At 42.0% G+C, this 25,798-nt stretch overlaps 1 protein-coding gene across 1 annotated transcript in view; it reads left to right on the top strand.

Annotated features, from left to right (window-relative positions):
* The window catches only part of SMARCC1 (SWI/SNF related BAF chromatin remodeling complex subunit C1), a 172,263-nt gene that overhangs the window by 123,121 nt on the left and 23,344 nt on the right, over positions 1-25,798 (top strand). The window contains exons 22-25 of the mRNA XM_077777037.1: positions 245-300; positions 2,728-2,842; positions 3,678-3,832; positions 16,802-16,936. Coding sequence (XP_077633163.1) covers positions 245-300; positions 2,728-2,842; positions 3,678-3,832; positions 16,802-16,936 — 461 coding nt within the window. The remainder of the gene's footprint in view (positions 1-244; positions 301-2,727; positions 2,843-3,677; positions 3,833-16,801; positions 16,937-25,798) is intronic.

Raw genomic sequence — 25,798 nt, 5'->3', positions numbered from 1 at the left:
CACACTACTTTCTTGGCTAATTGCTGTCCTGATTTCTAACACTATTGATTACTTTCATCTGTTTTTGAACTTTAAATTAATACAATCACAAAGTCTGTGTTTTATGCCAGACTTCTTATGTCAGCCTATGGTCGTGAGACTCGTCCTTATTATTGTGCATAGCTATATTTTAGATACAGCTGTATGAAAGCTTTTACTTTTTTTTTCCATATTGTGTTACTAGTTCTTATTCTTTTGTTCGTAGAAGGGGCTGAAGAGGAAAAAATGGAAACAGATACTGATGGTCAGCAGTCTGAAAAGGTGAAAGTCTGTTTGAATTCTTCTACAGCAGAAAAGACACAGAGCATGGCTTTCATAGCATAATGGTTTGGGTTTATCTTGTTCTTGATCCCTCTGAGGGAACTACAGATGATTCTGTCAGCCATTTGGACTTTGCAGGTATAAGGTATAATTCTCACAAAGCATAACATAGGACATTTTCCACTTATTCATTCGAGGAAGATTTATCCACTCCCTAGCCTCTTCTTTTATATCCCTTTCGGGCACAGTTGAAAAAATGAATGCATACAAAATTGTGGTTTTTATATTGAATTATAGGGTTGGGTCCTATACTTGTGCCAGAAGAGAATTATGGAATATTAAGGAATTTTGTAGGAGATTTAACTGCCAGTAGGAAAATATTTAGAAAAGTCTTAATCAGAAGGTGACATTTGAAGTAGGTTTTAAAGAGCAGGTAGAACTATAAAGATTGAAATGGAGGGGAAGAAATTGAAGATTCCACCTGCTTGGAGGAGACACTGAAGCTAGTGTGCAGAAGGCATCAAAGTGCTTCCTGTGTTTGTGACTTGATCTCTGACTCAGACAGGCTATAAACACAAGGTGAGTGAGGCAGAACAGGACTTTACAGCCTCTTCAAGATCAGGGGCACATGATTTAACAATGGACAAAGACCTGAATAGACCTTTTTCTGAAGTACATATACAGATGACCAGCAGACACATGAAAGGATGCTCAGTATCACTCCTCATCAGGGAAATGCAAATCAAAACCTCAAGGTACCACCTCACACCAATCAGAAAAGCTAGTATCAAACAGTGTTAGCAAGGATGTGGGTAAAATGAGCCCTCGTGCACTGTTGATGGGAATGTAAATGCTGCAGCCACTCTGGAAAACTGTGGCGCTTCCTCAGAAAGTTAAAAAATAGAACTACCGTGTGATCCAGCAATTCCACTACTGGGTATTTATCCAAAGAAAATGAAAATGTTAATTCCAGAAGATCTGTGCACCCCTATGTTCACTCAACGTTATTTATAATAGCCAAGATGTGAAAGCAGTATAAATGTCTTCTGATAAATGAATGGAGATAACACACACACACACACACACACACACACACACACACACACACACACAGGAATATTATCACTCAGCCATAAAAAAGAATGAAATCTTGCCATTCACAACAACGTGGATGGACCTAGAGGGTGTTAGAATAAGTGAAATAAGTCAAAGAAAGACAACTACTGTTAATATTTAACTTCTGTATGGAATCTAAAAAACAAAACAAACGAAACCAGAAAATCAGAAATAGACCCATAAATACAGAGAACAAGCTGATGATTATGAGAGGGGAAAGGGGAATTGGGGAGGTAGGCAGAATAGGTAAAGGAGGATCAAGGTACAGATTTTTGGTTATAAAATAAGTCATGAGGTTGAAAAGTACAGCATAGGGAATATAGCCAGTACTATAATAATATATGGACAGAAAGTAAGTAGATTTATCATAGTTTAGTTAGCATTGTGTAATGTGTAGAATTGTCAACTGTGTTGTAAACCTGAACCTAATATAACATTTTATGTCAACTATACTTGAGTTAAAAAAGATAAGATTAAGAGCCATAATGACCATTCACTCACTATTTGAGTGAACATATACAGTCTGGGATTTAAGATGTTGATTACATGTTTTGTTTTAAAATTGTATATAGATAAGGACGGGATGAAGAAAAGAGTAAAATTAAGTATAATTCTTACACTGTTACAAATACTCTGCTTTGTACTTTCCATTTTTTAATTCATCTGGTTCCTAAACAGTCTCATCAAGTCAATGATAGTCTCTTCATTTTACAGACAGTATTACATGATTTGTCCAGAGTCACAGGGATTTCAGAATCAGCAAATGAAACCAAATTCTCACCAGAAGAATTGAAGTTTTCAGTCCCCAGAGCAAAATCACTGATGCCCTATTGTGGCTCTTCCTAAAAACCATTAGCAGATGACTGTATTAAAGGCTTTGTCAGCTTTTAATTTTGGCAGTGTTCCATCTTCTCGGTTGATAAAGTACATTTTAAATGCTCTTGGTTCTTTTGGACAGGTAGTCAGTAATTCATTTGCTTATGAAGTATTTCTCTATTTAGCCAGTAAATAACAATGGAATTTCCATGACATTCCCTTGAACACCCTTTATATGGCACAGGGCTCAAAGAGGGTAGGAACTGTGTGTTTTAGAGGCGTATTAACATGTGAGCACTCAGGTGCAGTGAAAGTGTACATTCTTTGAATGTATTGATTTCTAGCTCTTCTCTCCAAGGCCTTTGGGCCTCCAAGGTCCTAGTGCACTTCCTGCCAAAAATAGTGGAATCTTTTGTTACTCTTAGATAGTATCACTTGTAGAAGGACTGGGTTTTTTTGCTCATTCTCTGTTCTCTTCTTTTGTACCTCTTTCAGGCAGAAAACAAAGGGGAAAACGAAACAGATGAAGGTGATAAAGCACAAGATGGAGAAAATGAAAAACATAGTGAGAAGGAGCAGGACAGTGAAGTTAGTGAGGATACCAAATCAGGTAATTTACGTAAAACTAAGAAGCACTGGAGAACTGTGAGCAGTTCATTTATATAGAAATATTTCCTTACTCATTGGGGTTTCTTTCTTTCTTTTTAATGTTTATTTATTTATTTTGAGAGAGGATGTGAGCAGGGGAGGGGCAGAGAGGGAGGGGGAGAGAATCCCAAGCATGCCCCACACTGTCAGCACAGAGCCCAATATGGGGCTTGATTCTACAACCAGGAGATTATGACCTGAGCTGCAACCAAGAGTTGGATGCTTACCTGACTGAGCCATCCAGGTGCCCTGGGTTTGTTTCTTAACGTAGCAATAAATAAATGTTCAAGTAGGAGTTGTATTTGGCTCCTAGGCACCAGTGCTAATACCACTGGCTACCTTGTTTTTAGTAGTAGTCAATAAACAAGTTGCTCATTGTGACAGAAGTCATGGTCAGTGGCTGGCAGATCCATTGTGCCTGTCTCAGAAGGCTTGCGGAAGTGCTTTGTTCTCATTTCCTCTAGACACTAGGGTTTCTCAGAGCATTTCATTGACTGATCTTGTTAGTCTTACGGCAGGGCTTAGTTCCCTTTATATCCTAGGGAACTACACAGAGAGCTTAGAGAAATGAAGAGAAGACAAAGCATACTATTTAGAAAATCCGGCTCAGATGGAGGCTCCCTTACATGCATGGAATGGCTCTGCAAAAGTCTTACAAAGAAGAAGGCACTGAGATCTCTTTGTAACCTCAGTTCTAGTTTGTCATGTGGCGGAGGTGAGAAGTAAGATGGCTTATTGAGATGGGGCACGCTGGTAATAAAGCTTTCTCATTTTTTTTTTTTTTTTTTTTTTTTCAGAAGAAAAGGAAACTGAAGAGAACAAGGAACTCACTGATACTTGTAAAGAAAGAGAAAGCGATCTTGGGAAGAAGAAAGTCGAACATGAAATTTCCGAAGGAAATGTGGCCACGGCCGCAGCAGCTGCTCTTGCCTCAGCTGCAACCAAAGCCAAGGTTTGCCACTAACAGCCCTTTCCAGGCTCCTGTAAGCCGTGAATGGTTGCATTGTTGTCAGTTATTGGGAACGATTAGTATAAAGAGCCTTGCGCCCAACACGAGATGACTGCTTGACCGGCATTTCTAGGTTAAGAATTGTACTGGCAGGAGGGGCGGGGGCGAATCGCAGATCTGGTCCTGGAGGGGGCTGCCTTCTGGGCCTTGCTTCTACTGTGCCGTTTAGCTGTCATTTCATGGAGACCACAGAGATGTAGCCGAACTTAAAAGTCCCTCGCGTTTGCCTGCAGAATTTGTCTTGGACTACTGTTCCAATTTCTGTTCGATTGAAGTATTTGTGATTTTTAAGACAGAAATCTGTTTCCTTGTATAAATACTTCACCTTGCTCTTACAGACTGAAAGGAAACAGGGGGATCTAAAATAACTCTTTTTCTTCTTGAATTTGCCAGCTTTTCTGGGGGTGGTTTTCTCTATTTATAATCTAGTATTGGCTTCACAGCATATTTAAGAAAAAAAGGAGAATGTTATTTCCCCCACTTTGTGTTGCTTTCACATTTTAAAGCATTCCAGGCATGAATATGTGAAGTTTCTTTTCACCCCTTCTCCATCTTAACCCTTTGAAGTAGCTTCCATTATAGGTTCCCACATTTTGAGCAGTATTTACTGGAACATACCTGATCATTTTATCTTGAGCTGTTTTTTTAGTCCATTGGTAAAGATATTCTTTCATGGCCTTTAGTACCCACAGACTGTTCACCTGCTGAAGACTACTTCTCCAAGTGTTTAATCTGTGGTGCATGATTTGTAACAGACCCACAGATGACCCAGTTCAAACTACAAGACCACTGCTTTGAGTTCCCATGCATCAGGCATAGGTGTGGACAGTGAGGAGGAGGGTGTTGACAGGGCAGGCCTGTTCTGTCAGTCCAGACAGCAGCCCCAGTGATGCTGACTCTTACAGGAGCTGAAGATTCTGCGTGTTCCTATTTCCCGGTCTCTTCCACAGATGCCTCCCAACTCTCATGGTGGTTTAGTTGCAGTATTAGGTATCCTCTGCCTCCTGGGAGGAGTGCGTACTGCCCTGCACACCAAATTGACAGCTGTTTCCCGTTCATTTGGTTTTGCTGCCTCACTGGAAACAGTTTTTTGAGCCTCTGTTTGTCCTGTCAGGCTGGACCCTTTGGCACCTCGTTGTCTCAGAGCTAAGTTCTTGTTGTTCAGACTGCCGTCAGGGATCTTAGAGACCTTAAGGATGGTCTTGGGTCTTGGGCTTATGTCATAAATGAGCTAGAGGCCAGGAGAGCCTCTGTCCTTTGTGACGTTTATCAAGAGACCGCACAGCCATCCACCAGTCTCCTGAACCGCAGCCTCAGGTCATCTTTATCTCCTCTCATTCTTTCATTTTCCATAGCTGTTTAGCCACCAAATCCTTCCTGGCACATTAGTGCCTCTGGTAATGCCCAGGCCCTTCACTTTTCCCTTAGGCCAACATCCCTCATCCATTGCCTATCTCCTTCCACCCATTCTCTGTCTTCAGCCAAAGTAATCTTTTTTATTTTTGAAATTTTCTATTGAAATATAACTTACATTTGTATAAATAGATATATATGTCTACAGCTAGTAAATTTTTCACAGACGGAGCCCACCTGTGGGCTCACATAAGGCACCCACTTCAAACAGCATAACATTAACATTCCTAGCCTTCCAGAAGCTTCCTCATACTCCCTTCCAGCTACTGTCCTTCCCACCTCCCCACCCCTACTGCCCCAGGAATGGTTGCTAGCCTATCTCCTAATCAGTGGATTCCTTTCTGCTTCTCTGAAGAATCTTTAAAAATACAAATAGGAACATGGTGCTTTCTTAAATAAGCTCTCTCTTCTCTCTCAGGCTAAAATTTCAAACTCTTTAGTGTAGAATTCATAAGATTTTCATGATCAGGACCCGTCTTCAGTTCTCAAGTGTCCTTTATTGCCTGTCTGTCCAGGACTGTTCTTTGCGGTTCTCCCAGACTGGACCCTCATCCCTCTCCCAGAGATGTTTCTCTCCCTCTCCCTTCCATTATTTCTCCTCTCTCTGTCACTGTGTCAGCTTCACTGTAAGTATGGTAGATTACCATAAATCATTTTCATTGCTGATGAAAACATGATGGCCTCATAGCTGTTAACATGTGCACCTTTGGGCACAGATGTTTGTGTGGTGTGTACGTCTGACCACCTTGCCACAGCTGTTTGACTCCTTCATTGCAGAGAAACTGCTTTTATGGAGCAATTGCCCTGCTCCTTAGATACTCTGTACAAGGTTTAGAAGAGTCCAAAGAACATTTTCCTTCCAGGTCATCGAATTTCCATTCCATCATCCTCACTCAGTCTTGTTTCTAATAACTGGGAAAGGAGATCTTTATTCTCATGACAGCTGTGTTTTCCACAGATCTGTGAGTGATACACATGCATGTGACACATGACTTGGCATGCATGAACTGCTCAGTGCCACTTAACAGCTGGGTCTGATGCATTTCACAGCACACATAATCATCTTTGTGCTACATGGGAATTAAGGGTAAGGAATTCACTTAAATTACTGTAATTAGTACAGCTGATCTAGCCAATCCAAGTTTTCTCTTACTCTCTTTTTGTTCTTCTGTATCTATAAACAGCTTTGTTATTAAGAGTTTTCCTTGATACATTTTAATTGTTTGTCACACTGACATGGAGTAGTAATTAGAGGTTCTGAATCTAGCTCCAAAACACATAGGGAGGGTGGGCATGCTTTCTGGCTTTTCCCCAACCTTGCCATGTGAGTGACTCTTCGGTAGCATATCCATTTCTTCACTGCACCTACCGACAAGCTGTGAATTGACCTACCTGAAGAGTGGTGTGTGGGTGTGGGAAGGAACACCATTGGCTGGATGCTCTACATCCCTTCCATCTGGGGGCTTAGTTTCAGCTGGAAGGAAGAGTTTAGAACTATTGCTAGAATAAATTAGAAACCTGGAAAACTAGAATGTTCTCTATTCAGCAGCATTAGGACTCAGTTCCTCCAAGATAACCGAGATCACATTTTCTTTCTTTTTTTTTTTTAATGTTTATTTTTGAGATTGTGCAAGTGGGGGAAGGGCAGAGAGAAAGGGACAGAGGATTTCAAGCTGGCTCTGCACTGATAGGCTGATAGCAGTGAGCCTAATGTGGGGCGTGAACTCACCAACCGTGAGATCGTGACCTGAGCTGAAGTCAGACGCTCAACAGCCTGAGCCACCCAGGTGCCCGAGATCATACGTTCTTAAGACTACAGACATTTCCTTTAGGTTTATTCTGTCACCACGCCATCCCCGTGTATCTTGAAATGGCTAAAGTAGGTTTGTCTTCATGGTAACTGGATATTAGTTCCAGGGTAACAGGAAGATTATATCTCTCTGAGATACCTCTTACTTGCTCCCCTTTGCTTGAAATTCTTTCTTGGGATAGGAAAATTTTTCATTGTACATTGTAGTCATACGGCTTTACCAGATAAGTGTTTGCTGAAATTGATTGACACTATATGCACTGATCATTGAAACCATGTCGTTTTACCTGATGATATTCTAGAGAGAAAACTGAAGGAAAAATTGACCTATTTGATCATTTTGCCTAGAGTTAGCCCTATTCACTTTCATCTCTATATGACTAAACAGAAAACTACTCCTGCTCCACCAGCTGGACTTCATGCTTTGTTGTGTAAAGTTCACCTTAACTCTGTTACAACCAAGTTACCTCTTTGGTATCATTAATCTTTTAGGTTGTTTGTCCACATAGCACACATCTGGGCCGTACTCCCACACCTCCTCATTCTTAAGTTCCATAAAGCTCAGTTATGTGAAGGGATGGGAGCTCCCTGCAGCCTTCCTGGGGATACCCCGCTCATCACTGCTGCCAGACCTTCAGGAATCCGTAGCCTGAGCATCAGCAGTGCTCCTGCCTCAGTTACCCAGGGCTGTGTAACCATTGCAAAACCTCATCGTCACTTTGTTGCATCTTACCATTTTTATGAGTGAGAAACTCAAGCAAACTCAGTTGGAAAAGCCCTGCTCCATGTGACATTGGCTAGGTTTGCTTACAGCTGAGCTGTGAAGGGAGGCCCTGAGGCAGCCTCCCTGCCGTGCCTGATGTGTAAGCAGGGTGGCTGGATGGCCTGGGACTGGCTGGCATCACTGTCTCCACACGGCTTGTCTACAGAGTTAGTTCTCTTGGGCTTCCTCATAATTGGTTGGTATTGTAATAGTTGGACTTTTTACGTGGAAGCTTATAACTTTAAGAGGAAAGTGTCCCAAGCCACCAGAAGGGGAACCTGCTGGTATCTTATGGCTTGGGCCCCCAGCCTGACACTGTATAACCTCTTCCCAGCTCCACCAGTCAAAAGTTCTATTCAAATTCAGCACTTGGTTGACTCAGTCAGTTAAGTGTCCAACTTTGGCTCAGGTCATGATCTCGCAGCTCGTGGGTTTGATTTGTACCTTGGGCTCTGTGCTGACAGCTCAGAGCCTGGAGCCTGCTTCAGATTCTTTGTCTCCCTCTCTCTCTGACCTCTCCCACTTGTGTGTGCACGTTCTCGCTTTCTCTCTCTAACAAATAAACATTAAATTAAAAAAAGTTTTGTTCAAATTCAAGGTGAGGGATCATCGACCACGCCTCTACACAGAAGGCATGCCACCTTAACCCCCCACAGTCTTCCCTGTGGTCACCAATTACCTACATATCTCCCAGTTGAAAAGTAAGCATTCCATGGTTTCATGTTATTGTGATAATCAGACTAAGGCTGGGGTTTTGAGATTGTCTCTAAATCAAGTTTGGGTACAGATGAAGCTCTTGAGGAGCAGTCTTTCAAGTGCAGCTCCTTGCATGTTGTTGTCTTTCAGAAAGAATTTGAGGACTGACATAAAAGTAGTGGGAAACATTCAGGGCAATTACACTCACATTCATTAATAAGTGTGAAGATGGAAGGCCCTGAGCACACATAGTTCAGAACAACTCTGAAATCTAGTCAGGCATACATTTCCCCTGTCTGTCTTCCCAGGGCCCCCAGCCTTGCCCCCTGTGACTTACTCTCTACAGCTTTTGACTTGGCCCTCTGGGCTTTGGATATTGTGTTCTCAATCCTTTTCCTTTTCCATTAAAAAATCAGCCCAGTTTTGCTGCTGTGAGGGGCCTTTCTTAGCCTGCAATATTGGTCCCATAAGGAGAGGAAAGAGTGAAGGAGGCATGGGGGAGAAACTGTGGCTGATGAAAAACTTCAAACTTGCTGGAAAATACTAACTTGTAGTAATATAGAATATAGGAAACATGCTTTTAAAGATACTTAGAGGCCCTTCTGTCTAGTAGAGAGGGTCTAAGAGTATAAGAGGCATATATACCTTTATTAGAAATTCTTAAGATTCTTAGAAATCAGACCATGTACTTCGATCAGAAAGTCTTGCAGCCACACCTTGAGTTGTTTACTCTCCGGTCATGATTAACTGGTAGTGTTCTGGTTTTTATCTTTGTCCTGAAGCCATTTGTTGGTTTCAAACCCTTGCTGGGAGCTACTAGGGATGAGAAAGTTTTATTTTAAACCCTGTTCTATTTGCTCTTAATTGTCTGGAAGATTTCTAACTCCAGTAATGATGGCCTGAAAATGGAATAGTTCCCTCTTTGGTTCCTTTCTCTTCTGACTACTTATAATATAATACCTAAAGAAAGTTTATATTTTCCCTGGAAATCACTCCAGCCAGATCCACAAGTTCAGTAATGACTCTTTCTATTTTCCACATTACCAGAAGTGACATTGTTTCCAAATTTCTGTTTGGAGAGAAGATCTGCTTCTCTCCAACCTTCAGGAACATTTCCTTCTCCATCTTAAAAGCTCTTGCCAGTGGTTTGCTTGAGATCCTTTCAGCCTGTGCCCACTGCATGATCTGAAGCCACACTGAAGGTTTTTGGTAAAACACACCATTTTCAGATACCAAATTCTTTTCCCATATCAAAACAGTGGTTTTAAAAAGCAGCCATTTTTTATTATATCTCATGATTGTGAAAAATTTGAGCACTAAACACCTATGCAGTTCTTCCCCATTTGGTATCACTTGAATCATTTAGTGGTACTTACCTCACAGGTGGTTTCCTGAAGAGAGTCTTAGACAGATTCCTTCAAGTCCTGTTCCTAGGTAGAGATGGCTGGTTCCTTTTCCCTCTTCATGCAGTCTTGATGTCTCTCTCTCTCTGGTCTCTTCCACATTGATCACACTTAGTACATGGCAGCTGGGAACTCCCAGAAGGAACGTTCCATGGGGACATGAAGTTCCCGAGCTGGGAACTGGAAAATGGCACCACTGCTTTCTCTTGGGCAAGGCGGTTAGAGAGCCTACCTTGATTCAAGAGGAGGGATTGTAGACCCTCCTCTCCATGGAAAGAAGTCCAGTGAGTTTGTGGCCATCTCCAATCTACTTGCACATCCCTTCTAAGAATTCCCCGGGAAAGTATCCACTAAAACATCAATTGTTCTAAACGAGCATTTGTAGATAAGTATAAAAGGCTGTGGATTTAGACGTCAAATTTTTAGTTCCAGCTCTACCATTTACTAGTTTCTTAGGCAACTAAAATAAATTTTCTGAGCCTATACATTTTGTTTCAGTCAGAAGTCCTTTCTGATAAAGCATTTTGTAAGCTAGGAAATGCCATATTTTGATTATTCATTAAACTGGTATTTGAGGGCCCATCATGTGCTAGACTCTACTACAGTGGTAGATTTATTTGGTGCCACAGAGATATGGATGGTTCCTACCTCTTAGGAACTCAGCCCACTAATCTTGAACTTCACATTTTTGTTGAGCCATTGGGATATATATTTAGTTGGGAAAGAAAAAAAAGTATGTATAAATCTTGGAAATGTATCCTTAAGAAGTTAGTATTAAGTGAGATCTAATTAGGGATAGTATACAATTTTATATAATTTCTGGGAATGAAACTTACACACAACACATAAATCTCTTCTACTTTTTGCATATTTCATTTTTACACAAGTTACGTGTATAACTGGATTACTAGCTTAATAGACACCTTAAGCTCTAACAACAAAGATGTTTCATATGTAATGTCACAGATGACCTTTGAGTTTCTTGAATTCTTTAATCTCATAGATGTAGAAACAGACCCAGAGAAATTAATGAGAAGCCTCCGGTTATGTGACTAGCTGTATAACCAAGACCAAAACCCAGATCTCCAGACTTGGAGTCTGGTGATCCCAGCCAAAGCAGAAATGTAGTCTGATAAAATTGTCCATTCCAATGAAAATGTTTTCAAACATTGTGCAATTAAAAACCCAACAGCTAGCTTAAAAAAAAAATACAAACCTTTTTTTTTTTTGTTTTCTTAGTATGTCTGTGATTTAAGTTTCTAATTTTTAAAAACCAAAAAATAAAAAACAGAAGAAAGAGGGAAACATTAACTCTTCCACGTCCCTATGTGTCCACTTTCTTAGTGGCCGGTTTTGTTTCGAGGTATGGTTCAGAACAGAGTTTCATTCCCAGTTCACTTAACTGTGACCCTTGGCAATATAATTAACTTTTCTTTCTTATTATATAAAATTCAGTTTCTTTCTGTACATAAAGAATTCTTTTTTTGGTAGGTTATTATTAGAAGTAAAAGCGTGAAAATACAGCATGGTGGCTAAAATGATGTTAATGCTTAATAAAACCCAGGGTCCCCCCCAGTCCAGTAATGCATTTCAACAGCTTACTCTTGCTTTTACTTTCTAAGATTTTTAGAAAAAGCAGACATGAGTAGTATTTGGATCCCTTAACTACTTTTGTCCATTGCTTGGTAACATTTATCCAGTCACTTCAGGCCTCTGTGAAGGCTTTGTAATTTCCTGAAGAATCTGCCCCTAAGCCTTTATGACTTCTACTGAATTGATTCGGTACGTGTATGTCACCAAATCCATAAAGTAGCAAGATTTCTTAGAGTCTTGGTAGCAGGACGTGTACTTTTCTGTGAGGCATATTACTTTCTTGCCTTCTCTCAGGTGCATATGAATTTTGTACCAGTAACAATAAGAATAGTCATGGAAGGAGGCTCGGGGCACCTCGGTGGCGAAGTTGATTGAACATCTGACTCTTGATTTTGGCTCATGTCATGATCCCAGGGTTGTGGGATTGAGCCCTGTAAATCAGACTCTGTGCTGAGCATGGAGCCAGCTTGGGATTCTCTCCCCACTCCTTGCCCCTCTCTCCCTCCTGCTCACCCACTCCCTAAATAAATAAATATTTTTTTTTAAAGGAGGCTCTAACTGCTAGATCGAGAAATGCAGGAGAGTGAGAAATGGCACATTAACACATTCATTAGGATCCAGTCAGCAAAATTCAGAAAGTGAGACAGTGCAAAGGACCAGGCCACTTGTTTCAGAGAAATGTACTATTGCATTTCTTCTCTCACAAAAAAGAATTGTGAGCTGGAGCAGAGTAGAAGATGCGGTCATTTGGTTTTAATAATCATATCAAGAAAATCAGAGCTCATATACAAACATTATTATTAAGACCTGAAATAATATTTTTATGAAAAAACTAAATGTGCAACATTAGTTCTTTTCCCTTATTTCTACTCAAACCCAGATGTTATCAACCTTATCAGTGAATAATGCTTATGCTTATAATGGGGTCATTTGGATAACTTATTAAAATTTTTTCTTTGGGGGCTCCTGGGTGGCTCAGTTGCTTAAGTGTCCAACTGTTGGTTTTGGATCAGGTCATGATCTCACAGTTCGTAAATTTGAACCCCGCAGCGGGCTCTGTATTATGGAGCCTGCGTGGGATTCTCTCTCTTTATGCCCCTCCTCTCCTCTGTCTCTTTTTCTCAGAATAAATAACAAACATTTAAAAAAAAAAAAAAAAAACTTAAATTTTTTTTCTTTAGAGGTCAGTCTAATAATTCTGTAAGTCTTTAATACTAAATAAACTGCCATAAAGTTGAGAGACTGAAGGTTTTTTTTTGTTTTTTTTCCTTTTTTACTCCCAATTTGTTTCTTTAGTTTGAGGGCAATGGTTTTTTCATCCTTCAATCCGAAGTGTTCACATTCACTTAGAGAGATTTCTAGTGGTTTTTCTAACATTGAGCACAGGTGAATTCTAGGCTTTTGATAAAGGCTGCCTCTTTTCCTTGTTTACTTTCCACCTCATGTCCTTGTTTCCTCCTTCTCTAAAATTGCCAAGCATGCAAAACGTGGGACATCCTCAAGCCTTGGCCCTGGTGGTGAAAGTCAGGTGAATAGATAAAGTGCAGCACGCTGAGTCTTGTCATGGAGGCTGTGGGAGCCCAGAAGCTGCCCAGAGGAAGTGATGCCTAATGCTCAGTCTTAGAAGACATGTTGAAAGTGGTCGGTGCAGGTAGAGGAGAGTCTCCCAACAAATTGGGCTCCCAGGGCATCAGCAGTGTTAGTGCTCACAAGTATGAGGCACCCGCGATATTCCAGGCTCTGCTCCGCATACACTGCGTGTGTCCTCACCACTACCCTGATGGTGGTATAGTTTTCCAGTGTCACATATGAGGAAATAGTCACAAGGAGGTAGGATAACTTCTAGACCATGGTTACAGACATACTTCGTTTTATTGTGCTTTGCAGATTCTGCATTTTTAAAAAATGTTTGTTTATTTTTGAGAGTGTACAAGTTGGGGAGTGACAGAGAAAGAGGGAATCTCAAGCAGGCTCCGTACTGTCAGTGCAGAGCCCAACGTGGGGCTCGATCTCAGGAACCATAAGATCATGACCTGTGCCAAAATCAAGTCAGATGCTTAACCAGATATGCCCCCCCTTTAAAAAAATATGTATACACACACACACACAAAATTTATTTATTTTTGAGAGAGAGCATGTGTGTGCACACGTATATGTGCTTGCAAGCCAGGGTGGGGCAGAGAGAGAGAATCCCAAGCAGGCTCCATCCACTCTGTCAGCATGGAGCCTGACACCGGGCTTGATGTCACAAACCACGAGATCATGACTTGAGCTGAAATCCAGAGTTGGACACTTAACCACCTGAGCCATCCAGGCGCCCCAAGTCACACGCTTTTAAACCTGATCTTTGAGTTATTATTTCCAGTTAGTAATTATTTTAGTCATAATTTCAATCAAGTGTATATTGATTCTTACACAAAGTCTAAATCTATTGAAATTCTCTTTTTATCCACATTTTTCCTACATTTTCTTAAACATAGTAGTCTTAACTTATATTAATGTTCTCACCTGCTAAGTCCAGTGCCTGTGCCATCTGTGGATCTGCTGTTTTGATTGAATGCCACAAATGTATAAAAATTTAGGCTATCAGGGGGGCACCTGGGTGGCTCAGTCAGTTCAGCATCCAATGCTTGATTTTGGCTCCAGTCATGAGCTCATAGTTTGTGGGATTGAGCCCCGTGTTGAGCTCTGCACTGACAGTGCAGAGCCTGCTTGGAATAGTCTGTCTCCCTCTCTCACTATCTGCCCCTCCCCTGCTGGGGTGCACTCTCTCTCTCAAAATAAACATTAAAACAAATGTAGATTCTCTGTGTAAAAAGAGTGGTAGCAGAGCTGAAAAGGGGCAGGGACTGAGTGGAAGCTAGATGAAACTTTGGTCATTCTCTTCCAGGACCACACGTGACCCTTGGGTGTGACATCCCAGAAATTGGAGTTGAGATTTTGAAATAATTATCACTTCAAAAGGGATATTTTAAGGAATTTCTTTTCTTCTTTGAACCTAACTCGTTAGCATCCCATCTTCTGCATCTTTAAAATTTGCCAAGTGTCTGAGATGGTGACCAGCTTGTTTCTGAAGTCCCACACGTCCCTACCAGCATTACTTCATCCACAGGCATGAGGTCTAAGAGCTTTTCATATACGCTGGACACAAGTCTCTCATCACACATGATTTGCAAATACTTTCTCACAGTCTGTGAGTTGTGTTTTCATCTTCTTGATGGTGTCCTTTGAAACAGAGAGGTTTTTGATTTTGATGAACTTTCACTTCTCAATCTTCCCTTTTGACATTTGTGCCTTTGGTGTCACATATAAGAAATCATTCACTTAACCCAAGATTATTTAGATTTACTTCTGTTTTTTTGTCTGAAATTAAAAAATTTTTTATTTATTTAAAAAAATTTTTTTAATCTCTATTTTTGAGAGAGAGAGAGAGTGACAGAATGCAAGCGAGGGGAGGAACAGAGAGAGATGGAGACACAGAATCCGAAGCAGGCTCCAGCCTATGAGCTGTCCACACAGAGCCCAAGGTGGGGCTTGAACTCACCTTGCAAGATCATGACCTGGGCGGAAGTCAGATGTTTAACCGACTGAGCCACCCAGGTGTCCCTGTTTATTTATTTTTGAGAGAGAGAAAGAGGAAGGTGTGAGGGAGAGAGAGAAACACAGAATCCGAAGCAGGCTCCAGGCTCTGCGCTGTCAGCACAGAGCCCAACATGGGGCTCAAACTCAACAACCACAAGATCATGACCTGAGCCAAAATCAAGAATTGGATGCTTAACTGACTGAGCCACGTGATCTTTATTTAAACTTTGTACTCCTGTATCTTAAAGTGGTTAGGGAGGCAGATGTATCATGAACAGCTGTAGATTGTTCATAAAACCTGCTCATCATCACCTTTTGCTTATACTTGTGCCTTTTCCTGGAGATGGATCTCTATGGTATAAGACTACACTTCTCTTTTCCAGCTATAAAAGAGTGAAAAATAAGATTCTCATTTAAGTGTCTGTTAATTTAGCTCCCAAAAGCCTATGTTAAGTGCCTACTGCATGTTAGCTCTTCCTAGGTTCTGTAAGAAACAGAGATTGTTAAGACAGCCACTTCATGTTACTTCTCACTTGTATAGAAGCAAGATGAGCACATAAATTCAGCAGATATAATGAAAGTGAATGCAAAGTGCTGTTGGGTGTTTGTTGGTATAAGCTCTTAGACATGTCTGCATTAGGTGGGATTGACCCCTTCCCAGGTACAATTAATCAGAACTAAATATACAACGCTCATCTTCTCAGTGTAATGTGGTACCTTCTTCTGTGTGCTGCTGAGTAGGCCGGAAGTGTGAATGAATAGGGCTCATCATCTGTCCTGTTGCAGGCGACAAGCACATTCTGCCAGCGCAACTTCTTGTTCTGTACTATATTTGTTTCTCTTGCTGTGGATCCTGTCCGCAAACACAGGGGTGGAATATTGTTCACCATCTCCTTTCCACATGCGGTTCCACTCACTAAAGGCAAAGGCCTTGCATCTATCTGAGTGTTGGATGCTGAGGGAACCCACTGCTTAGCTGTTCCTGGACAGTTCATAAGGGAGGAAAGATAGTGAGGGGAGGCATAGAGTAAAAGGGCAAGGGTATGAGGTAAGTGGGTGGTAGATGGGAAGTGTACCCCAGGCTACTTGTGTCCTCCTCTTTGTCCATCAGGCTCCTGATTAAACCTCCCCTTTGTGATGAGCTCTTTTTGAGGGGAGTCATTTACTATGAGAGGGAGAGGGGTTTTTTTATTTTTGCTTTTTATTTAAAAAAATTTTTTTTAATGTTTATTTTTGAGAGAGATAAAGCATAAGCGGGGGATGGGCAGAGAGAGAGACACACACACACACACACACATACAGAATCTGAAGCAGGTCCCAGGCTCTGAGCTGTCAGCACAGAGCCCGATATGGGCTCGTGAACAGCAAGATCATGACCTCAGCCGAAGTCAGACTCAACTGACTGAGCCACCCAGATCCCCCGCCCCCCCTTTTTTTTAACCCTTTAACAGGGTTCTTTATACCTATAAGGACCAGAAATTCAGCAATAGTTACTTTAAATTGAAATAAATGTTTGGTAGAAACATACAGATGGGGCATCAGGCATTGTTCTTAATTATATAATCCCTACTTTGAATAGCAACTTCAGCATTTTGTTTCTCTATTTTAAGGAAATGTGTACCTACTTAATTTGAATGATCTTTTACACTTAGCACCTGGCTGCCGTGGAAGAGAGAAAGATCAAGTCTCTGGTGGCCCTACTGGTTGAGACACAAATGAAGAAATTGGAGATCAAACTGCGACATTTTGAAGAACTGGAAACTATCATGGACAGAGAGAAGGAGGCTGTAAGTAAGGGGATGTTTGTAGTGGCGTTTTGAAATTAAACATTGACCACCTTTCCTAAACTACAAGTTAGATAAAATGAATGGTAACCTGCTCCGTTGGTCCTTGTTTCTGTGTTTGCTTTCCCCTTTCAAAGCATTTATCAGCCATTGATGATAAACAGGAGGCACTCGGCTCCCATTCCAAAACTAATGATTTACACCTCAGCCTTTACATCTCTCTGTTTTCCCAGGTACATGGTAGTATCAGTTCTTCCCTCTATAGAAGTTACATCTTAGACTAATTTTATTCCTTACTTGTTACTAATAGAGTAGAAGGAATAATGGCTCCGTTGTCTGATGAAAGAATTTTCTTGATTTTTTGTATTCTTCAATATGAATACCAGAAAGTTAATCTCAGTGAGGGGCCTTGTTTCTGTGATACCTTTTAACAACTCTCTCCCCGGTCCAACCTTAGACTCTCAGTCCTCCTCCCTCTCCTGCACAGTGGAGGTCAGCTGCGGCTAGGCTAGTTTTTTTAACGAGTTGACTAGAAGAATTGGTAACTTTCTAAGCAGTGGACTGAATTTGAGGATTTAGCTAGGACTTGTTCTGATTATTTTGACTTTTTCTTTTTTTAAAGTTTCTACTTATTTATCTTGAGAGACAAAGAGCCCAAGCAGTTGGAAGGGCAGAGAAAGAGAGGAAGAATCCTAACCCAAGCAGGATCTGCTCTGTCAGCACAGAGCCATATGTGGGGCTTGAATTTAGAAACTGTGAGATCATGACCTGAGCCGAAATCAAGATTCAGATGCTTAACTGACTTGACCACGTAACCACCCCTATTTTGACTTTGTTTATCTGTATTTGAGATCCTGGTATCTCATTGGTAGATTATTTAACCTTAAGATTAAATTGTCCCAGAAGAGGGGCGCCTGGGTGGCTTAGTCGGTTAAGTGTCCGACTTTCGCTTAGGTCATGATCTCGCGGTTCGTGGGTTCGAGCCCCGCGTCAGGCTCTGTGCTAACTGCCAGCTCAGAGCCTGGAGCCTGTTTCAGAGTCTGTGTCTCCCTCTCTCTCTGACCCTCCCCTGTTCACGCTGTCTATCCCTCTCTCTCCTAGAAATAAATAAAAATTTAAAAAAAAATTGTCCCAGAAGAATTTTGAGGTTTTTTTTTTTAATGTGCATTTATTTTGACAGAGAACACAAGCAGGGGAGGGGCAGAAAGAGGGAAAGAGAATCCGAAGCAGGCTTTATACTGCCAGTGCAGAGTCCAGTGCAGGGCTCGATCCCATGAACTGTGAGACCATGACCTGAGCCAAGTTGAAGAATTGGATGCTTAACCAACTAGGACACCCAGGCACCTTAAGAGTTTTAATTTTTAAGGACCTGTTTGTATTTATTTAGCGATTTCTTAGTGGTCAGTCCAATCCCATCCTCTGGCAAATTCCTCATTCCAATAACTATCACAAAACAGCCTATTTTCATTTTGTCCTGAGACCAGCAGGCATTCTGACCCTGAAGGATGGAGAGGCTGCTTCAGTAATTCTCTTACCCACCCCCTCCCATCCCCATCCCGTTTCCTGACCTGTAAACATCTCTCACATCATCAGCCCTCTCCTTCCCTAGGAGCTGCTGGCCACCCCGGTCTCCTTTCTGTCACTCTCTGTGTTCTAGCCACACCACACCACATGCAGGCTGTCCTCAAGGCCTCCCGTGTGCCCCCATGTGCATTGTGCTCCTCTGCTAGTAAGGCTCTGTTCCCCACTTCCAAATCCCTTAGCCCTGCCCCTTTGGACAACGTGCCCAGCCCATCTCCTGTTGTAGCAGCCTGACAGAGCGTGTACACTGTGTTGGAGGTGCTGATTCGTGTGTCCATCTCTCATTCCAAATTGTATGCCCTTTGAGAGAATTGATCATGTGTCTTTGTAAACACAGAACTGGCACATCAAGGGCCCTGGTTTCAGTGAATATTGATTGAATGTACACCAGCATCAGTGTCAGAAGCTAGAGAAGTGGAAAGTCCACCCTTTAGTTTAATGGGGTGGCGCATGCAGGGTTCACAGGATGATTGGGTCATTCCCACTAGCAACCAGATGCCTTTCTGTCCTTCATAAAGCAGAACAGCCTAGAAGATTGGCATGACTCTGGGCACTTACAGCACAGTGTCTGGATTGTCAAGGTGCTTTTCTCTCTGCTCTAAGTTACTTTCCTTCAGAGGTTGAACCTGGGGATCCCCCACTCTTTAAACCCCCAATGAAATGGCACCTAGATTAGCTTAACACTGCCCTCTGCCCCTTCCCAGTTCTCACCTCTGATTCTCAGACACCCAGGGTTACACTGTAATGGCTGCACTTGGCCTTTCAGAATTTTTTTTGTATTGTGGATTTGTAGTAATTATTATCTCAAATTATATAACTGCACTGTAGTTTTCTTACTTGAGTCTTATTTTTGCTACTAAATTCTAATCAGAGCACATAAAACATTTTAGGCCAGTCTGTGAATAAAACAACACAACTGACCACGTTGGGAATGCGTTTCTGCTCACTCTCCACCACGGGGGGTTGTTATGCGCAGAATCTTTGTGGTTGGCCTGCCTTCTCTCAATCAGCATTTGGAGAGGCAAAATTCTTTGTGTGGGACAGTCCCTAGTCCTTGCCATTCAGTGTCAGGAACACAGCTGTGTTATTTGTTGCTGTGTGGAAAATGACCCCAAAGCTTAGTGACTGATAACAGAAAACCAAGTCTTAATGTGGTTTCTGAAAGTTGGGAGGCAGGCAGCTTGGCTGGGTAGCTCAGGCTGGAACCTTATGAGGTTGTGAGCTTCCTAAATTTCCACAGGGCCAGAGCTCACACCTCCCAACTGACTCTCGTGGTTGTTGGCAGGGACTTCAGCTCCTGCCATGTGCACCTTTCTGTGGTGCTGCTCATGAAGGGGCTCTCTCAGAGTGAGTGACTACAAAGAGCAAGAACATGAAAGCGCATCCAGGATGGGAGCCACACTGTCTTTTGTAACCTAAACATGGAAGTCCTGTCCCTTCGCTTCTGCCGTATTCTCTTTGTTACACACACCAACTCTGGTTGGGGGGGTAGACAGGGTTCAGCAGGGTAGGGGGAGGTTTAAACACTAGGAAGTAGAAATGTTGAGGTCAGCTTGGAGGCTCACTCTCAGAACCAGGGAGTCCCACGAAATTCAAAATGTCTCCCATTCATGTCAGACACAGTGAAGACAGCCTCTTCTCCATCAGGCACTGCTATCCTGCCCTTCCCTGTGGGCAAGCAAAGTCATGGCTACTTTTCTACCTGTGATTTCTGCACAGGACTGTTGAGAGAGTCCAGTGAGAGGAGTGTGGCCTGTGTCTGGCGCAGTGTCTGAGCACGCAGTAGGTGTTCAGTAAATGTTGCTGTGCCTCCTTTTCTTTAGGTACACCAGTAACATTGAATATATATTAGATTCTGAATATTTGTAAGCCCTTGTTGGCTTTCTAAACATTTATTGGCCGAGTCACTGGTGTAAGCCACTTTATATAGATTTTCTCATTTAATCTTTCAAAAAACTATGAGGAAGCCATTAGCAAGAAAATCCTGATTGCTTTGAATCTCCCTGGACAAGAATCCAGCAGTAATGCTGGATGGGAACGTAAGGCCAATCTTTGTTAACTCTTACAGATGGAGAGACTGGGGCTTGGGGGACATTATGTTCCTCCAAACACAGTTCATAAGTGACAGAGCAAAGTTGTCAAACCTGTGTTTGTTCAGCTCTTTGTTTTTTCTAGTGCTTTATATCTGTAAATAAAATGAGCTATTCTCCTCTCATTTTAACCGAGAGACTGAGATATGCAAGGTTTTATCATCCCTCTATTATGACTCAAGAAAGTTGCCACTGGAAGGTCCAGGTCAGCTGGGAGCAGAGCCTTGAGCTCACTGCTGGTGCTCCTCGGCCTGCCATGTTGCATCGGGTCACTTTTAGGTGCATTTCTGCTCATCTTTACCTACAAGCAGTAGTCCCAGGACGTACTTTTTTTTTTTTAATGTTATATTTATTTCTGAACAAGGGAGAGAGACAGCATGAGCAGGGGAGGGTCAGAGAGAGAAGGAGATACAAAACCTGAAACAGGCTCCAGGCTCTGAGCTGGCTGTCAGCACAGAGGTTTAGGAAAGTTTGTTGTATTTAATGACAAATTAAAGGGCGCCTGGGTGGCTCTGTCAGTTTAGGTTCCGACTTCGGCTCAGGTCATGATCTCATGGTTCATGGGTTCGAGCCCCACATCAGGCTCTGTGCTGANCTGCTCATTCCCTCTCTCTCTCTCTCTCTCTCTCTCTCTCTCTCTCTCTCTCTCTCTCTCAGAAATAAATAAAAACATTTTAAAAAATTAGAAAAAAAAAAAAAGAAAGAACAAAAAGCCAGAAAGTGAGTTTTATCCTACCCCAGGGTATTTAACTTTGTCTTCTGCATATTTGGAGTAATGCATCTCTACATAGCCTGCCATGTAATTAAATCTGTTGTTAGACATGTACCATTATGTTACAGGTAGTTTTATTTGATGAAGAAAGCTGTACTCAGTTGTGTGGGTTTTGTTCTGAATCAGAAAACAGGAGGCAGACACAGGGCAGCAGGACCAAAGACCTGTAATAACGATGTGCCAGCTGCCCCTTTGCCTCTTGCCTCCAGAGGCACACAGGGAGGCAGCAGGCGTGGTGGTGGGGCTCTTTTCCATGGGTGTAAGAATGAATGAATATGTCTTGGACTTGGTTTTTCGTTAATGGATGTCTGGTTACTGACCCCAAACGTTTCAAAAGAAGGCGTGATTATTTACTTTTTCTGAGGCCAAGTAGAGTCTTCAAGTCTCAGCTGATCCTGCCATTCCCAGCAGTGTAGTTGCACTTTATGCTTTCTCCCTGCTGTGTGCATGTGAAGTTGGGAGAAGAGCTTTGTGTGAGCTGTGGCTGCACTTTGCAGCTGTATCTGCGTTTGGTGTCTGGGTGCAGAAGAGTGTTCGCTTGTGTTCAGGTTCCGCTTGGATTTGGCTGTTTTCTGCATACACAGTGTAGGAGTGAAGGAGGAGAGGAAGGCAGAGTTTGAATGTGGAGGGGCGTGTGTCTTCAGAGCAATGCTCCTGTGTGGGGTTTCCTAGAGGCAGATAGATGCTACGAAAGAAAATGGACAGATTCATTAACGTTCTATTTACATGCTGTTGGGGCTTTATCCATAGTCTTAGGAAGTGGAAAAGAGGAGAAAATCCATATCTGTAACATGTAACTTCTCTGCTTTTACTGTTTTGGTTTTTTTATTTATATATATACATATATATATATTTTTTTAATGTTTTATTTATTTCTCAGAGAGAGAGAGAGAGACAGCGTGAGCAGGGGAGGGTCAGAGAGAGAGGGAATTACAGAATCTGAAACAAGCTCCAGGCTCTGAGCTGGCTGTCAGCACAGAGCCTGACGCAGGGCTCGAACCCACGAACTGTGAGATGATGACCTGAGCCGAAGTCGGACGCTTAACCGACTGGGCCACCCAGGCACCCCTATATTTTTTAATGTTTATGTATTTCTGAGAGAGAGAAACAAGAGTGCAGGTGTGAGAAGGGCCAGAGAGAGAGGGAGACAGAGAATCCGAAACAGGCTCCAGGCTCTGAGCTGTCAGCACAGAGCCGGACACAGGGCTCAAACTCATGAACCATGAGATCATGACCCGAGCTGAATTTGGACAGTTAACCCACTGAACCACCCAGACACTCCTCTTTTTATTTTATTTTTAAAGTTTATTTTTAATGTTTGTTTTTGAGAGAGAGAGGAGGGACGGAGAGAGAAAGAGGGAGACAGAATTTGAAGCAGGCTTCAGACTCTGAGCTGTCAGCACAGAGCCCGACTTGGGGCTCAAACCAGCGACCCATGAGTTCATGACCTGAGCCGAAGTTGGATACTTAACTGACTGAACCACTCAGACACTCCTGGCTTTTTTATTTTTTATTTTTTATTTTAGTGGGGTTTTTTTTTTTTTTGATAAAAATATGTGATAAAAAAAACTTTCAATAAAGAAGGGAATGAATTTAAAAAATCTCTCTTACCCTCAATTTCATTTCTAGGAATAATCACTTAATAGTTTGGTGTTCTTTAGAACGTTTTTAGTGTGTATAAAGTGTGTGCACGTGAACACAAAGCTTTTTTTTCTTTTTTTTTTTTGTTTTATTTATTTTTAGGAGAGAGAGAGAGACAGCGTGAGCAGGGGAGGGTCAGAGAGAGAGGGAGTCACAGACTGAAACAGGCTCCAGGCTCTGAGCTGGCAGTCAGCACAGAGCCCGACATGGGGCTCGAACCCACGAAACGCGAGATCATGACCCAAGCGAAAGTCGGACGCTTAACCGACTAAGCCACCCAGGCGCCCCAACTTTTTTTTTTTCTTAATATAATTGGGACTGTGTAATAAACATTGTTGCAGCTTGTTTTGTTTTTATTTTTTTAATTTTTTAATTTATTTTTGAGAGAGAGACAGCATGAGCAGGGGAGGGTCAGAGAGAGAGGGAGATACAGAATCTGAAACAGGCTCCAGGCTCTGAGCTAGCTGTCAGCACAGAGCCCTATGCGGGGCTCGAACCCATGAATCATCACCTGAGCGGAAATCGGACGCTTAACCGATTGAGCCACCCAGGAGCCCCTGTTTTGTTTTGTTTTTTAAAACTCCATGTATCTCAGACAATTTTATCAAAAAGCAGCACTTTATGGGGCACCTGAATGCCTCAGTCGGTTAAACATCAACTCTTGATTTCAGCCCAGGTCATGATCTCACAGTTTGTGGGTTCAGGCCCTGCGTTGAAGTGGAAAAGAGGAGAAAAATCCTCTATCCACTATCAGTGCAGAGCCTGCTTGGGATTCTGTCTCTGCCTGTACACTCTCTCTCTCTCTCAAAATAAATAAACTTTAAGACAGACAGACAAAAACCAGTACTTTAATGACTCCTTAGTAGGCACACATGCATAGTTTTCTAGGGTAGATTCCCACATGTAGAATCACTGGCTGCTTGCACTGAAAATTTGCTTCATACTGTGGAACTCTCCTCAAAAGCTGCCAGTTTACATTGTTTCAGGTTGCCAAAAAGTGAATTCAGTCTTTAGTCCAACTGAGTAACAAGGTGCCCACAGCAAGGAGGTACTTCTTTCTTCTGCCACAGTGTGTCCATGAGCTTTGCTCCGTGGGTGACAGAACAGAGACAGCCCTCTGAGAGCCGAGTTGTAGCTCACTGTCTGGATGTTGCTCTCACCCCAGAGGACCTGTTCAGCCCACACTGGAGCTTTAGTTTAAGCTGGGTTCTCTTTCAGGGGTGTGTGTGTGCATGTGCGCTCGAGTGTGTGTTTAATCACTTAATCTATTTTAATTCTTCTAATTACTTTCTTTTAATTACCTTCCATGTTTTGAACTGACAAGTGCAGCTCTGGAAAAAATAGTATAATTAAGGTTAGTAACAGTTGCAGATATGGAAAATGGGGCACATTTTTCTTTCTGAGGTTAATACCTTGAGACTAAGGTCAACTCCCAAAGAAGGACTGGCTTGGTTTAAAAAGAAAACAAAACCACTGATATAGGCAATGCAGACTAAAATTTCCCTTCCGAGAGACAAAATCTCTTCTAGTAACAGTTTAGCTTCTTTATAAAGCAGATCTTGACCTAAATTCCATAGTTCTTACATAACTGCAGGACTTCAGCCAAGCCATCTAGACCAGTAGTGGCTCGACAAGAACATAGATAGAGGTCCTTTTCTGGCAACCTCTGATGTCTAACCTCAGCAAAGTCCTAAATTTCCTAGAAAGAATGGTTAGAAGAAAGCAAATCATAGGGCCTGTAGCTGGAATTTCTAGATCTCTTTTTTTATCAGACTGCCTCTTACTCCCTGATTACATGTTTTCTTCTTGCAGAGCTGGACTTCCAGAGGACTCTTGCTTTTTACAGCTTGGAATTCCCTGCTTATTATGCAAACAGGGAGGAGGGAGACTGGACCAGGCTTTAGCCTCTTCAGGTCACCCTCCTAGAAAATGAGGCTAGCACGGTGGCTCCCTGCCACACTCCCTCCTGATAACCCTCAACCACTCACAAGATGATTTTGTTTCAGAAGGTCTCCCTAGGAAAATTCTCTGCAAGCCAGCTTACCAGTGGGACATAGCCTTTAGCATCCATTCTCTCCATTTTCCTTCCCCGTCATCTGGTTATGCATGTTTTTTTTCACCCTGTACCTGTGGCCTGTCCTCCTGCGCCACATCTGTCCATGAACATAACCTGTTACTACTCCTGATAACCAGTAATGCTTCTCACTTGGGTCCACAGGGTCTTCTCCTCAGACAGCTCTCTGCTGACAGCCCATATTCTTATGCTAATAATAGTACTCATAATACTCATGCATATTCCAACCCATTTTTGCTAATGACAATATACAATATTTATTTGTATGACTCAAAGCTAAAATGTTACATATTTTTAATCTATTAAAAGCTTTGGAATAGTGCTATCCAACAGAAATATAGTGTGAGCCATATATGTCATTAAAATTTTTCTAGTAGCCACATTAATAAAAAATAAAACCAAAAGGTGAATTATGTTTATTTCATCTAGTGCATACAAAATATTATTTGAACATGTAATCAATATGAAAAAATGTTTTCCATACTAAGACCTTGAAATTCAGTGTGTTTGATATTTATAACACATTCCACTTCAGATTAGCCACATTTCAAGGGCTCAGGAGCCATTTGTGACTTATGGCTGCTGTATTGGACAGAAAAGGCTCTAAAAGTGTCTCCCAGTGACTCACATCTTGCCATTGAAAATGGTGGGACTTAACATTATTAGAAGGAAACAGATCTATGTTAACCCTCCTTAAAATCTTTACA

The sequence above is a fragment of the Crocuta crocuta genome, unplaced genomic scaffold (assembly GCF_008692635.1).
Source record: "Crocuta crocuta isolate KB4526 unplaced genomic scaffold, BGI_CrCroc_1.0 scaffold77, whole genome shotgun sequence".
NCBI lineage: Eukaryota > Metazoa > Chordata > Mammalia > Carnivora > Hyaenidae > Crocuta > Crocuta crocuta.
This window is presented reverse-complemented; position numbering and strand designations above follow the sequence as displayed.